Source organism: Acomys minous, assembly GCF_964271855.1.
Source record: "Acomys minous genome assembly, chromosome: 10".
NCBI classification, from domain to species: Eukaryota; Metazoa; Chordata; class Mammalia; order Rodentia; family Muridae; genus Acomys; species Acomys minous.
Genome location: NC_140491.1, coordinates 103,946,563 through 103,960,595, shown reverse-complemented (window position 1 = coordinate 103,960,595; position 14,033 = coordinate 103,946,563). Strand labels below are relative to the sequence as shown.

At 44.6% G+C, this 14,033-nt stretch overlaps 1 protein-coding gene across 2 annotated transcripts in view; it reads right to left on the bottom strand.

Moving 5' to 3' along the window:
- NOSTRIN (nitric oxide synthase trafficking) overlaps positions 1-14,033 on the bottom strand; it is a 62,894-nt gene that overhangs the window by 4,965 nt on the left and 43,896 nt on the right. For both annotated transcript variants that reach the window (XM_084799675.1, XM_084799676.1), the window contains 5 exons: positions 8,716-8,814; positions 8,494-8,619; positions 4,623-4,731; positions 3,215-3,303; positions 569-694 (listed from right to left, as the gene is read on the bottom strand). In XM_084799675.1, coding sequence (XP_084655801.1) covers positions 569-694; positions 3,215-3,303; positions 4,623-4,731; positions 8,494-8,619; positions 8,716-8,814 — 549 coding nt within the window. The remainder of the gene's footprint in view (positions 1-568; positions 695-3,214; positions 3,304-4,622; positions 4,732-8,493; positions 8,620-8,715; positions 8,815-14,033) is intronic.

Here is a 14,033-nt window from a genome sequence, read left to right as displayed (position 1 = left end):
TACACAGACCCCTGTGGGGGGAGGTGAGGTTTAAAACCGTATACATATCATCCACGTTACATACTGTGTTACACTGTGCACTGCGGGATACATTTCCTCTGTGCTAAGGTGAACCTGATGCATACCATAAGCTCCTACAGTTTAAGTCTATAGGAATACCCAATTTTCAAGTTTAGCAGAAATTTTCATAGCAGCACATTGTAAAGCTAAAGTGAAGGTTTTGAGAGAGAGAGAGAGAGAGAGAGAGAGAGAGAGAGAGAGAGAGAGAGAGAGACAGAGAGAGAGAGAGACAGAGACAGAGACAGAGACAGAGACAGAGACAGAGACAGAGACAGAGACAGAGAAAGAAATCCTAGGCTTTTCTTCACTTGAGTGATTTAGGATGTGTTCAGTTGTGTTTAGCTCCCGGTGTGCTCAAAAGGAATGAAAGCAAGCTTATCGCAATCGCTGCGTTAAGAACCTGGGGCATTAGGCTCATAAGTTATGGCGGGCTTTCTACCTTGGCGTTCTCTTAAGCCCTTCCACCTCGTAAGCCCGGTGAAGATATCCCAGCGGATCTCGGTGTTACCTTTTCTTTCCACTTGAAAATGCAGGTGCTGCAAGGGTGGCAGGGCTTCGGCCTTTGCTCCAGGTCAGCTAACACCGATGACAGCTTGTAGGAGTTCGCTTGTAAAAGGTCTAGTTTCAAACTGTTCTGTGGACACACCACATGGCCGGGTGAGCAAATATCAAGAGAACGAGGCACAGCTGGGCAAATAAAGGAATCTCAGGGTTACCCGTCAGAGGGGAGGGACTCTATAGACTGAGCTCACACACAGAGACCCGCGCGCATCACCGAAGGGGCAAGACCCTCGGCACAATGCCTTGGAAAGCCTTGGTGTGTCTTAGTCGGTACACTTGTAATTACGGCAAAGAAAACTGGTTTGGTACGTTTCTGGGTAGTTTGTGATGACGAGCGACTTTAGAGAACCCCCCACCCCCACCCCACCCCCACCCCCACCCCCAGGAATGAGAAAGGAAGTAAGTGTTGTCCACAGAAGGTGCTCTCAGAGCCATGAGGCAGTGGTCTAAAGAATCGAGCACATCAGCAGTATCCACTAAAATGCATGGGAGTTGCTTTTATTTAGAGAGGCACATCTTATATTATCCAGGAAAAAAGAATTTTGTAACCCTACTGCTCGAAACCGGAAACAATATTCAAGTAGTGTTCCAGGATATTTCAGTATAAAAACAAGGAGTGACCCTAATTTCCTAGTCTCTTCCTGATCTGGCTTCGACCTCTGAACTAAAACTTCATAATTACTTGTTTTTCAGCTATATTCAGTCAGGAGCAACCACATTGCAGAATAAACTCCTGGAAGGGTCTTCTGTAACCCCTCCTCCTTTCTACCTTTCTTTTCTGTTTCCCTGGCATAGCCCTCCTAACTGTCGTGTCCCTAGTAGACAGATGTTACTCTCTGAGCAACAGCCTCTAATGCTCCGTGCAGCTCACTACACCTCGGCACAGGTTCGCCTGAAATGAAAGCCGAACGCCCGGTATCTCTGCTGTTAGGCCCCGGCTAGGTGCATTTGAAAGAATCAGAGACCGCGCACCGAGCTCTCTCAGGAGCACAGTTCTTCCCAGCGTCTGCAGGGCTCCTCTAACTCTGGACGCCTCTTTGCTAACACTCTTGAATCAAATATAGCACTTCAAGGTCCAGGAGCCGATGCATCAGGAACGAATTTAAATGAAGCCTGGCTTTCCCTGCCAGACCCCTTCCCTGGGTACTATGCAGTCCATCGATACCACCAATGTCCCTGTCCCCAGAGGCGAAGCTTGTCTAAGGGAGTTCTGTGGCATTTGGCATCCACCGCATGAAAGCTTTGTTCGTAGACAGTGCGAGTTCAGGGCTTAACTCCTCCCTTTTCCTTCTTTGTGAGCCAGCTTGGCTTTTGAGCAAATGATGCTAACACATGTGTGATGCTAACATTGACAACAAAGCTCCATGCAAAGACAACCAAAGAAGGAAGGCTGCGTCGTGATTTTTATGCCTTTATTTTTGGTAAATATCATTTGTATTGAGTTAGTTCGTTGAGCATTTTGTAGCATCACAGAAAATGTCCCATAGTGTGTTTTATGATTTCCTGTACATTACACCCACAAATCATTGCAGCAGGATTTCAGATGTCTGTTCCCAAGCAAACAGATTTAGATTTTTCTCTTCACAGAAAGTGTTAGGGTTATATCTGCAGTGGCCTTTCCATGAAAGGAAATCTATATTAAAATATATAAATTATAGCTGGCTGCACCTGCTGGCTTTCACTAAGCCACTATTGAACTCCCAAGTAGTCAGGATCATGAGATACTTACTTCCTCAGGAGAGTTAGGTTAGGTAAATAAAGAAAGTTCTCAAAGATTCCTGTATTATTCAAAATATTACTAAAAATGTCTGCTCTTCCTGAATTCTTTTTATATTAACTAACTTGAAGCCATTTCTCACCATTCAAACCATAGCACAATTCTCTCCCACCTAAATTCCTCCAAAATTTTGCCTCTAAAATAGCTCCCTAACTAACTGGCTAAGCATCCTTATTTAGCCTGGCAGACCTGCGACATGTTCAGAATCTTACATTAGCTTACACTGGGCAGAATCACCCGGTGCAAAGACTGTTTCAAAACAGAGTGAGGATATTCCCTCAAAATTTACTGGACATTATACCAAAAGTGAAAAGACAAAATGGTTATGTGGATATACACCATCATAAAAGGCGAACAGGACATCAGTCAGTTTTTGAGCTCCTCTGATCACGGTTTTCTGGACAATGCTGCATCCTCAGAAAGCTCCATGGTTAAGTACCAATATTTCCATTTTGCACATAAAAATACTAGCATCCCAGGTTTCTGTGACCAGCGAAGCTAAATCCTAGGATCAGCCTCTGTGGATGGCAACCAGCGATGCCTGTCACTGACAGGGTTAAAGTGCCTGTGGTTTCACTAAAGAATGCATGTATTTAGAGCACCATTGTGTCTCTCTTTTCCATAAAGTAAGCATGTCTAGGTGGTAGGAGTTTTCCCCATCCCTCAAACTGGCCGCGGAGGAGCTGGCAGTCTCAGCTCTCCCACTCAATTGTTCTGAGTCAGGAGGAAGGAGGGACAAGCAGGGTAAGTGGGCTGAAAAAGAAATATTCTATAAATAAACCGTTTTAACACAGAACCCACTCTGCAAATGCGTACCTCGTCCATTGAGGCCTCTGCATCTTTGTGGCTCTTGGCATCGGAGAAGGAGGAGGTGCTGGAGAGCGTAGTCAGCTTCTGTTCTAGGCCTGAAAATGAAACCGCATTCTAGGTCACCTTTCACCCAGTCCTAGTGGGTCAGAGCAGGGGACCGTCCCCTTCAAAGAAACCCTGAAGGCTGGAAGTGGACTTCCCGGAGGACTTCCTGAATGGCGGGGCAGGGGCGGGGGGGGGGGGGCTTCTCTCTGTAGCTGCCACAGGGCTTTACTCAATGGAAGCAATAGACGGGCATACAGTTCATTAATTGCTACCTTCATCTGATGAAACCTGAGGAATTCTGGTATCGAAAGGATCTGACTGAATTTTTCCAAGATAAGATTTTGACTTTTCCTTTAGCCCTTTCCAACATTTCTCACATTTACACGACTGTGCTAGGTTCTGCCTTGTTCTTTCCTACTCATGTCAAAACACAATCCTGTGGTCCATGATAAGAAGCTGGACACTGGGTCGCAAATGTGTGGTTGGCCTGTTGTCTGTCCTGCTTTGGGATCATTTCATATGCTAACCGACCTGACCCCTCAGTGTGGGATTTAACGTAACTGTCATGTCATTTCAAGAGTTAGCAAAAAGACAGAAATGAAAGCCCCAAGCAATGTTTAGATCACACAAATTGCCTCTTATCCCATCCACTTTGAGAAACAATAAAATTGTGCCTCTTTAAAGCACAGTGAAGTACTTATACAGGTCTCATAAATGGATGAAAGTTTCCTTTTACATGTTTTTTTGTTTTGTTTCATCATCATCATCATCATCATCATCATCATCATCATCATCATCGAGATAACTGTCTCACTCTATCTCAGTCTGGCCTTCAAGTCACCATGTAGCCCAGCTTGGATTCCAGCTCACGGCAGTCTGTTCTGTCGCTTGCGGAGCACAGGGATTACGGGTGTGTGTGCATGTGTGTGTATAAGACATGTGGACATATGTGCCACGGAGCATGTGCGGAGGTCAGAGGGCACCTTGGTAGAGCTCTCCCCCTTCACCTCTACATGGGTCCCAGGCACCTACCTCACATTACCATGTTTTCAGGGCAAAATGCCCTTATTCACCGAGCCAGCCCACCAGCTCCACATCTGACCTTTTTTTTCCTTTTATTCAATACAACTTAGATTCAACGCACAGTCCTTTGAAGGATCCCTGCTCTACACCACAAAAGCAGATGAATCCTGAGTAAAGTTCCTGAGTGGCACTTGATAGCTACCTTTATCTAGCATCCAAGGACACTGTCATGAGCCAGGCATGGTTCACGTGGGACTGGAGAATGGTCCCGTGCAAAGCCACCCCGGTCTGCTCTATATAGGGAGACCCAGCCCGGACAGGGTTCTGTAACATGCCAATCACGCACCTTCTTTATCTTTTGTGGCCTTTTCAATGTCTCTTTGCAGTCTCAACAATTTGGGTTTTATTAAAGACTTCCGTCTCTCTTTATCCATTGTATTCTTTGGATCTTCTTCCTTAAGAAGGGAAAAAAAAGGACATTTAATAACTTAAGGAAAAAAGATGAGAGTTATTACACCTAGCTTTTCTGCGAGTCTGTCATGATATTTGGCGGTTTTAGTGTTACCAGAGGGAGCGAGGTTGAAAAATGAAGGTACTCTTTGGTTCACGCGCATCGCTCCACCTGTGTTAAGCCTGATTAATAAGGAGACAGCTCATTCGCAATTCGTCAGTGCACAGCTGAGCATTTTATATAATAAAACAAATTCTTCTCGGAGGAAAAGATTTTCTATAGTGACTTCAGTTTTCTTGATAAATAGAGTATTTATGGGATACTCCATGTTTCATGACATAATTGATATTGATTCAAGCTCGAAGTCTTTTAGTCATCCACTGTAGGACCCTGTGCGTGCCTTGGCTTAGGACTGCCCCAAGAGTGGATCAAATGTTTAGTGGATGCCCTGTTGGCCTGGTATTGAGGCCACTGGAGCTAGAACGCATGCGCAGCCCCAGAGGGCGCGCTCCCTGATTAGTCCCTGCAGCGCAGCAATAGCATAGGCACCAAAGCTGCAGACTGTACCCAGTAGTCTTGGTGCGGGTATTGTGGGATGAGCCACAATACCTTGTGGCATGTGGGTTCTCATATGGACTACTTCAGGGTGAAAGGAGGACAATAGTGCAAAGAAAAGAGAGGGGGCGCTGTGGAGAGTCTACAGGGGGCGCTGTGGGGAGTCTATAGGGGGCGCTGTGGGGAGTCTATAGGGGGCGCTGTGGGGAGTCTATAGGAGCACTAAGCAGAATTTGCTTGAGCAAGACTGGTGGAAGAAAAGGTAGACTGTGTCAGTTAAACTAGAGGTTAGTACTGGAGCCGCCAGGTTTATGAGTTTTTATTTTGCTTTGTTTTATTTTGAATGAGGATATCACTATTTAGTTCGGTCTGTTGGGTTCGGATTTATAGCAGTCCCCCTGCCTCAGCTTCTCGAGTGCTGGTATTATGGGCTTGAGTCACAATACCTGACAGTGTGCGAGTTCTCATATGGATTACTTCAGGGTTGGATGAAAAGAAAAAAAAAAATTTAAAGTTGGTGGGTTGGGATGGGAGGTGGCTGAACAGTGGACCGTAGCCCATAGAGGAAGGGAAGAGATGTTAAGGGAAGAGAAAAACTAGACTCATGGGAACTGGTAAAGAGCCTGGCTTTAGATAAAACACAAGGAGGGGCGGGGACCATGGGGAATCACACAAGGATACAGAGTGAGATTGTCACTCCCATAAAAAAATGTAACAGTTGATTAAAAGATTTCCTTTCCATATCACACAATGTGTTTCTCAGTAACTTTCTTACATGAGCTTCATACGCAATCAGATTGCCTGTGGTTTCCTCCTTGTTCCTGTGACACAGAGAAATGAAAGGAGACCCAGGCTGAAACTGTCAGGTTTTCACTCCCTAAACACAAAAACAATACTTTGACTTCAGATTTCCCACCACTCCTTCTCAAGACTGCCCAGAGCAGCGGCCTCAGCAGGCTCCATACGCTCAAGTGAGATATGATTAAACCAAGGACATCTCACTCTAGCCCTAAGTTCTCGCTGGAGGAATGCCATCACAGTGTGGCTCCTGCACTGGGCCTGTTGGGGACATCTAGTATTTATACAAAGATACATTTATTTATATTATGCTTACAGTGCTCTGTCTGCATGTATACCTGCAGGCCAGAAGACGGCATCAAATCACATTATAGATGGTTGTGAGCCCTCATGTAGTTGCTGGGAATTGAACTCAGGACCTTTGGAGGAGCAGTCAGTGCCCTTAACCTCTGAGCCATCTCTCCAGTCTTGACATCTAGTATTTAAGCATGTACTGTTACAAACGCCACCTCCTAACATTTCAATAGAGTCCTAGTCAGATGTCTCAGAATAGCCTTATTCTACTGATGAATGGAATAGCCTTATTCTATTGATGAACATTAGGTGACAGTGCCGTTTTAAAGCTTTATTACACTTATTTATGTGCATGTGTTTGTGGAGGTCATAGGACAATTTGTGAGAGTGGGTTCCGGCCTTCCACCATGCTGCTCTATGGAATGAAATCAGAAATAGCAGCAAGTGCCTTTGCCCTCTGAGCTGTGTTGCCAGCCTGATCGGGACATTTTAATTACAGTTGGCAAGAAAACAGCAGGTACATCTCACTGTCCCTGAGGGCGTACCCATAGTGTTGGAAGAGGGAAAAGGCATTTTTGATTTTTCACTGCCATCTTTCCCTTCTTTTCTGCTATGAACAAATCAACCTGAGGATACAGTATGTTTCTCGTTCTGTCTCTCTCTTCCAAAGATTGACTAGGAAAAAGTTGGTACTGGGAGATGCATGTAAAACCACAGAATTCACAAATAGCTCCACACTGGTCACTGTTCCTCCAAGTGACTCCAGATTTCCCTTCTGTCTAAGTAAACGTCACAGCGCTCAATAAAAACCATCCTCACTACGGATGACTGTAAGGTGAGACACAGACATTGTTGCTAGTAAAACCCTTCACTTTTGCCAAAGTAGGGAAAAAAAATGACTCAATTAAACAAACAACCTTGAGGTCTACCAGAGCCCTGCGAAGCGACCTGAGTGGGCTCAGAAATTAAGCTTTTCCTTGTAGAGCTTTCAACTGTCTGAAGTTCTTCACCTTTGCCATGTGAGGGGTTCAGAGGCCCTGACCCATGTAAATGGTGAGACATCAAATGTTTAAGCCAATTAATTTGGAGTCAATTTACCATTTGTGTAGAAAACCAATACAATGGTCACTTACAGATCACTGAACATGTCTGTCTAGGATTACTCTTACAGAAGACTGTGGTGATTTAAATGTCCCTCAAAGCCCATGAGATAGAAATAACCCCTTCCTTACTAGGAGGTGGTGGCACATGCACACCTTTAGTCCCAGCGCTCAGGAAGCAGAGGCAGATGGAGCTCTTGAGTTTAAGGCCAGCCTAGTCTACAGAGTGGGTCCCTGGCCAGCCAGTATTATACAGAGAAACCCTGTGCCAGAAGAAGGAAAAAAAGAAAGAAAGAGGGATGGAGGGATGGAGGGAGGGAGGATGGGTGGGAGGGAGCGAAGGACAGATCCCCAAAGAAGAAGTTCTGAGAAGATGGACTTTCAGAGGAGATTAGATATGAGGGTTTTCCCTCATGCATGGACTAATGTCATTGTCATGGGAATGAGCTTGTCATAAAATCATGTTTAGCCTTTGCTCTCTCACGCATGTGAAGCCATTTTCCTGTCCTGTTATGATGCTTCAAGGAAGACCCTGGACAGACTCACTCATCCAGGACATCTTAGCATCCAGTACTGTTACTCCAACTGTGTTTCTAATCTCTGTCAGTTACCAAATCTGCTGTATTCTGTTCTGGCCTCGCGTGAGACTAAGACAAAGACCCAGCAAGGTTCTAATGCTTGGCCAGCCTTTCTTCCCTCAAAGGGAATATCACTGCAGTTGTAAGCCATAGACTTTTTAAAAAAATGATTATTTGTACCACTATGGGAAAAATAGCATTGCTATTTACAAAGAAAAAGAGATCCCCCCAGGCAAGATGACATGTCTATAATCCCAGCCTTCAGGAGGTAGAAGCAGAAAGACCAAGAGTTCAAAGGTCAGCTTTGGGCTGAGGGAGAATGGGGTGGAAGGAGTGGGGTGGGGTGGGAGGAGACATCATTTCCTGTCCCCTGGTCCCACCATGACTCAATACACGGCCAAGATGCTCAGTTAAGGGCACTTCCTGCCACTCCGTACTTACAAAGTAGTCCGTCAGTAAGAATGCAGATTTGTTTTCTGTGGACAGAACTGCTGTTTCTTCCATTAGAGCCTCGATGTCTTTTTCAATATCAACCTTGCTGATGGCACAGTGGATCTGTGTGTGGCACTGCAAGAGCAAGAAAAGCAGAGCGGGCTTGGTGAAGAACGGTTTTCTGCCAGCCTTCCCACGCACACCAGAAATGGAGTGATCTCCACTACTCACTGTGGTCAGTGTTTGTCCAAAAAGAGAAATATGTTGGCTGTACTGGTTTAAGTTATTGCATAAAAGTTGGATTCTTTCCTTCTCCAGCTCCAGCATGCTCTGAGGAGAATAAAAAAGGAGGGGGGGTGGGATCAAGCATTTGCCATGCAAAGCTGGCCGCTCCTCCTGTACAGTCACCTACCCCACCATGAGATAGCCTGAGCACACTGTCCTGCTATGCCTTTCACTATGGTGCATCCAAACTGTCATGCAGGGAGATTCCCAGGGCAGGGACATGACGTGCTGTCTGTCTTAACACGCACATTTAAGATGGGAACCTATGATCCTTTGCTCTCACACAGCATGTAGGCAGATGTTACAAGTTACCTATTGTTTATTTATTTATTTATTTTTAAAAAGGAGACAATGAGAAAAGAAGGTGTAAGATGCAGCTTTAATGTTTTAGAGGAGATTAAAGCCCAGGAAGATCCATCTGTGTATCTTAGAAATGCTTTTAGATATGAAATACTTCTAAAGTGTTGGTAATACAAGCAAGGCACATCCTCCTGCCTGTCTCTGCAGGAGTGGATATGATATGATGGTCCCTGGTTTCATTAAAAAAAGAAAAATTAAAAAATAGAACTGGATACAAGAACAGATTAAAAAAAAATAGGGCCAGTTAGATGGCCTGACAACTTCTATCACATTAAAGAAGGAGAAAACCAAGTTCCAGAAGTGTCTTGTGGCCTCCATATACTCTAGGTGACATGAATGCATAGGTACTTCTTTCTCTCTGTCTCTCTCTGTCTCTCTGTCTGTCTCTCTGTCTCTCTGTCTCTCTCTGTCTGTCTGTCTCTCTCTTTCTCTGTGAAACACACACCACTAAAAATTGATAATAAGGAACAGGTTTATGTACAGTTTTGTCCAGAACTAGGGAAGGAAAAATTCTCAGCATCTTTTTGGCCTTGTTTGCAGTAGTGTCGCAACATATAGAAAAGCCAAAGCACATGGCTGGAGATATGGGTTGGTGCCTAAGAGCATTTGCTGTACTTCCAAAGGTTCCGAGTACCCACATCTGGCAGACCAGAAATACACACATAACACAAATAGGAATAAGATAAATCTTTTTCCAGCAGATACTGTTTGAATGCATGTACCCATTCCCTCTGGAACTTATGATTGTTCTTTTCCCTCTTCCACAATGATTCCTGAGCCTGGGGGCAGGGTGGGGGGGTGGGGGCAGGGCGTGTCATAGATATCCCATTGAGGGCTGAACACTCCACAGTCTCACTCTGCACTTTGGCCTGTTTTGAGTGTATTCTTTAGCCATGTACTGCAAAAATAAGCTTCTCTGATGAATGTTAAGAGATGAACTAATCCAGGGGTATAAAGATAAGAATTCAGGGCTGTTTCTGGCTATGCTCATTTAGCAGAATACTAGAGTTTCCCTTAGGGCCTATAACCTAGCCAGCTGTGGAATTTTGGCCGTGTTAATACTACCAGGATTGATAGTTCTGTCTGGCAGAGCATTCTTTAAATTCAGTTAGAAAGCATTTGTTTACTCCCATGACATCCATGCCACTAATACCGGTGGTCAAATCAATTGCCAGGCTAATCTTTATTGTAACTTACAGAGCTCATGGCTGGGTAAGATTATTAACTACTTTTCTCCTCTAGTACTTCTGTGCAGAACATTACAGCACTGTGAAAGATAGCTATTAGGGAACATTCTCTACCCTTTATTAAAAATATTTATATATCTTATTTTATGTATTTGAGTGTTTTGCCCATACATATGTATTTGTACTACCTGTGTGCCTGATGCCTAAGGAGCTCTCTACTCACTGAGCCATCCCTTCAGGCCCCATTTTGTAGTCTTCGTGAGACTATTTGAGAAGAGTAGAACCTCTAATTCTAATCAGTTCTTAATACTAAGCTATATTAGACCTAGGCTATCACAGGCTACTGCTTAAAGGTAAGAACATGGCCTCCACAGTTTGTGTGAGATAACAAGAGTTCTGTCACTGGATGATGACGACTTTTAGCCAGCAAGGGTGAATAAGGAGGTGAGGAGCACACCCTTGTGTTTGCCTTGTTAAGGTTACACTGATAGCTTTGCTGGCCACTAGCTGTCTGGAACAAGGAAGTTATTAGACTCTTGCCACTCGTTTGCTGATTTGTGGCTTTTAGGTTGGGCGGAGAAGTTCAACTAGTGAGGCCAGGTGAAGCCTGCGGGGGAGATTCGTAGGCCGTGTGGGGACTGTGCAGGCTGCAGTATAGATGCCCAAAGGACGTTGGGCTTTGGCAGAGATGGCAGGTGTTTAACACAAAAGGTCAAGGCCCTGGGAAAATTTATGGACACCATTATCACAAGGTAAAAGGATGGCTGGGTATCAAGGCTTTTGGTTAGCAGGCAGGCCAGCAGGAAGTCTCAAGGTCACCTCTGGCCTGATCCACTGTGGTGTCCTTCTACATCCTGTATTTAATCTGTTGTACATACCCATCAGCATTTGCAAACAGAAGTTATGTTTTTAAGAATGGTAAGATGTACATAATATAAACAAATATTATTAAACACACAGTCCACTGCTCCGAAGGACATCCTCAGTGCTGCGTTACCCTTGGCGGCACAACCTTTAAGGCACTTTTGATCTTATAGGATGGAAACGCTAAGCTGGGCAGACGTGGTGGCGCACACCTTTAATCCCAGCACTCGGCAAGCAGAGACAGGTACCAGTCTGCATTCTCACTCTCAAGCAGGAGGAATCATCAAATGTTTCGATAAAGTACATCCACGTGTAGATGTGCCTTTAAGGCTGAATGATAGTCCAGTGTGCTATACGCTATAATTTGTTTATTGATATAGGAAAAATTCAGTTTTTTTTTAAATGGAAGCATCGAAAGGATCAACAAGCACAACAAACATCCATGCTGACACAAAGAAATTGAGATTTTATTTTTTTTGCCCCATACCCTGACATTTTGATGGGAAGCCTGCAATTACACCCTCACATCCCCCTGGATTCGATCTCTACACTGTCATTTGGTAAGTCAGGGGAACCAAGTGCCTCTGCGATTGCCAGTGTCTCCTGAGACCTTCTCTAAAAATCACAGGCATCAGCCAATTGAATGTGACCAGTTGTCCTTTTGTCTTCCAGATAAAGAGACACAGAAGAATAGCTTAGCAAAGGCACTGGTTCCTCTAAGGCAGAATTAGTGTCTCATACAAACACGTAAAAACAAATGCAGCTCATTGGCTTGGATCACCTCAAAAGAGGAAAAAAAAATCCTTACCCTATTTTTAAAAATCTAGAAATCAGCTGTTCCAGCTTAGCAATGCAAGCAAAAGATGTAGGGGGTAGGGAATAAAAATCAGGCTTAGAATGCATTACACTCTGGGTAGCAGCTGCTTCTTTACATCGATAAAGCACAGAACCACAAGCATCAATCTTACATTAGAATAACTGGTGCCCTTTCGTAGAGATGGGGATGTTTAACAGCTTTAATTACATTTCAGGGAAATCATTAAAATGATTTGTGTTTGTTCATGAAAAGAGGCAGAAATAAATTCCACCGTGCAAAAGGGGAAAATCCATATCTCATTTATGAGCTACGGCTTTCTGGCGTCTTGTTCCTTCTGTCTAAAAATAGTTGGTAGAGAGACAAGACATTCTGGAGGCACTCTGGCTGTTTGAAAGCACAGGTAAAGAAATGTGGTCAGAGAGTTACCCAGGGACAGCGGCTTTAGAGCCTTTCTGGGCTCAGATAATTCCTGTTCTTCATTCATTCTCTTCGGTTTCTGCTGCTCTGGCCTCAGGGTCCTAAAAGGATCTTGGAGGGATTGCATTTTCATGTGAATTGCTTTCAACCAGAAGATGTATTATCCTGTTTCCATAGCAGGGATTTCAACCTACACTATGTCTGCAAGTTACTTGGATCCTTCCTACGATCATGCAGATGTTGTGTGTCCCCGTGCTGCTGGCACGCTGGTGCTTTGAGATACTTTCTTAGAGCCACAAAGAGATACATCCCAAAAACCATTCATAGTTCCTCCACTCAGAGATAATTGTCCTTGACCTAGCACATTGCAGCGCAGTGTTACATGTCTTCACACATTTAGCATTTCATGCTTGGATTTATAAACATACAGAAGACACGAAACACATAGAAGCATGTGAGTCCGTGACTTGTGATATAGACGGAGTACACAGAAGCCAAGCAATTGCAAAGTGAAAACATCAGTACTGAGGGTCCATGTAGAGCAAGGAGGACGGTGTGGGTGCTGCCATTCAGGTCCAATGAGTGGGGGCTGGTGCTCAGGAGACAGAAGACAGCTCAGAGGAAGTTAGGATGACAGGAGCTTTGACAACTACAACACAGGAAGAGCAGACCCCAGTGGCCAACAGCGTAGTGGGGGCTGGGACACCATACAGATGAAAGAGAATCCTACTCTTCTGACTATGCCTTTGAGTTGATTCTGCACACAACTTCAATTCTAATAAAACAAACAAACAAACAAACAAAAAAGCTGAAGTTGAAAAGAATTCTTTTGGAATGTTAATGAATGTAACTTGTTACCATAACATGATTTTTGCAAGGAAAGACGATAATGTCCACAATGTTGCAATTAAAATTAAGAACTACTGAAAGAGAGTGTGGCGAGAGGGAGGAGGATTCCTTTATGTTTCTGAGGCAGGGTCTTGCTAAATGATACTGTCTGGCCTGGAACTTGCTGTCTAGACCAAACTGGCCTCAACTTGAGATAATCATCCTGCTTCTGCCTCCTGAGTGCTAGGAGTATGGGTGTGAAAGAGAGGTGTCCTCTCTTCCTGGGAGAAAAGCAAACAGATAAAGGCATTAGAGAGCTAGTAAAATCCTGTGATAGCTACAGATAACAGTGTTAGCCATACCTAACCCCAAGGAAGCCAAGACTGATGCCAGCTGTGAGAACTGTGTAAGAACTGCTCCCCTCATTTGCTGAGGTGGCATCATAGGTAGAAGGTACAGAAGATGGCGGTGATTAGCGGATACATTTTTTTTCTTACATCCCTTGAAGGGGGCCTACACGTCTGCCACCAGAGGCCGCCGTGGAAGCTGGCCTTGTGGGATGCTATAGCGTCATTGGAATCCTGGGAGCTGAGGAAAGGTCAGAGCCCAGATTGAAAGGATGAGTTAGTATTGAAATCCTTCATCACCTGCATCTGGAATCTACTCAGTATAAAGAGGGGCAGCGCCAGGGTCCTATGTCCAGTGATCTATGATCCACGCAGTGGTACACACAGTCCGAGGCTGATGCAGGAGGACCGCCAGGAGTTGAAGGCCATCCTGGGCTACCGACT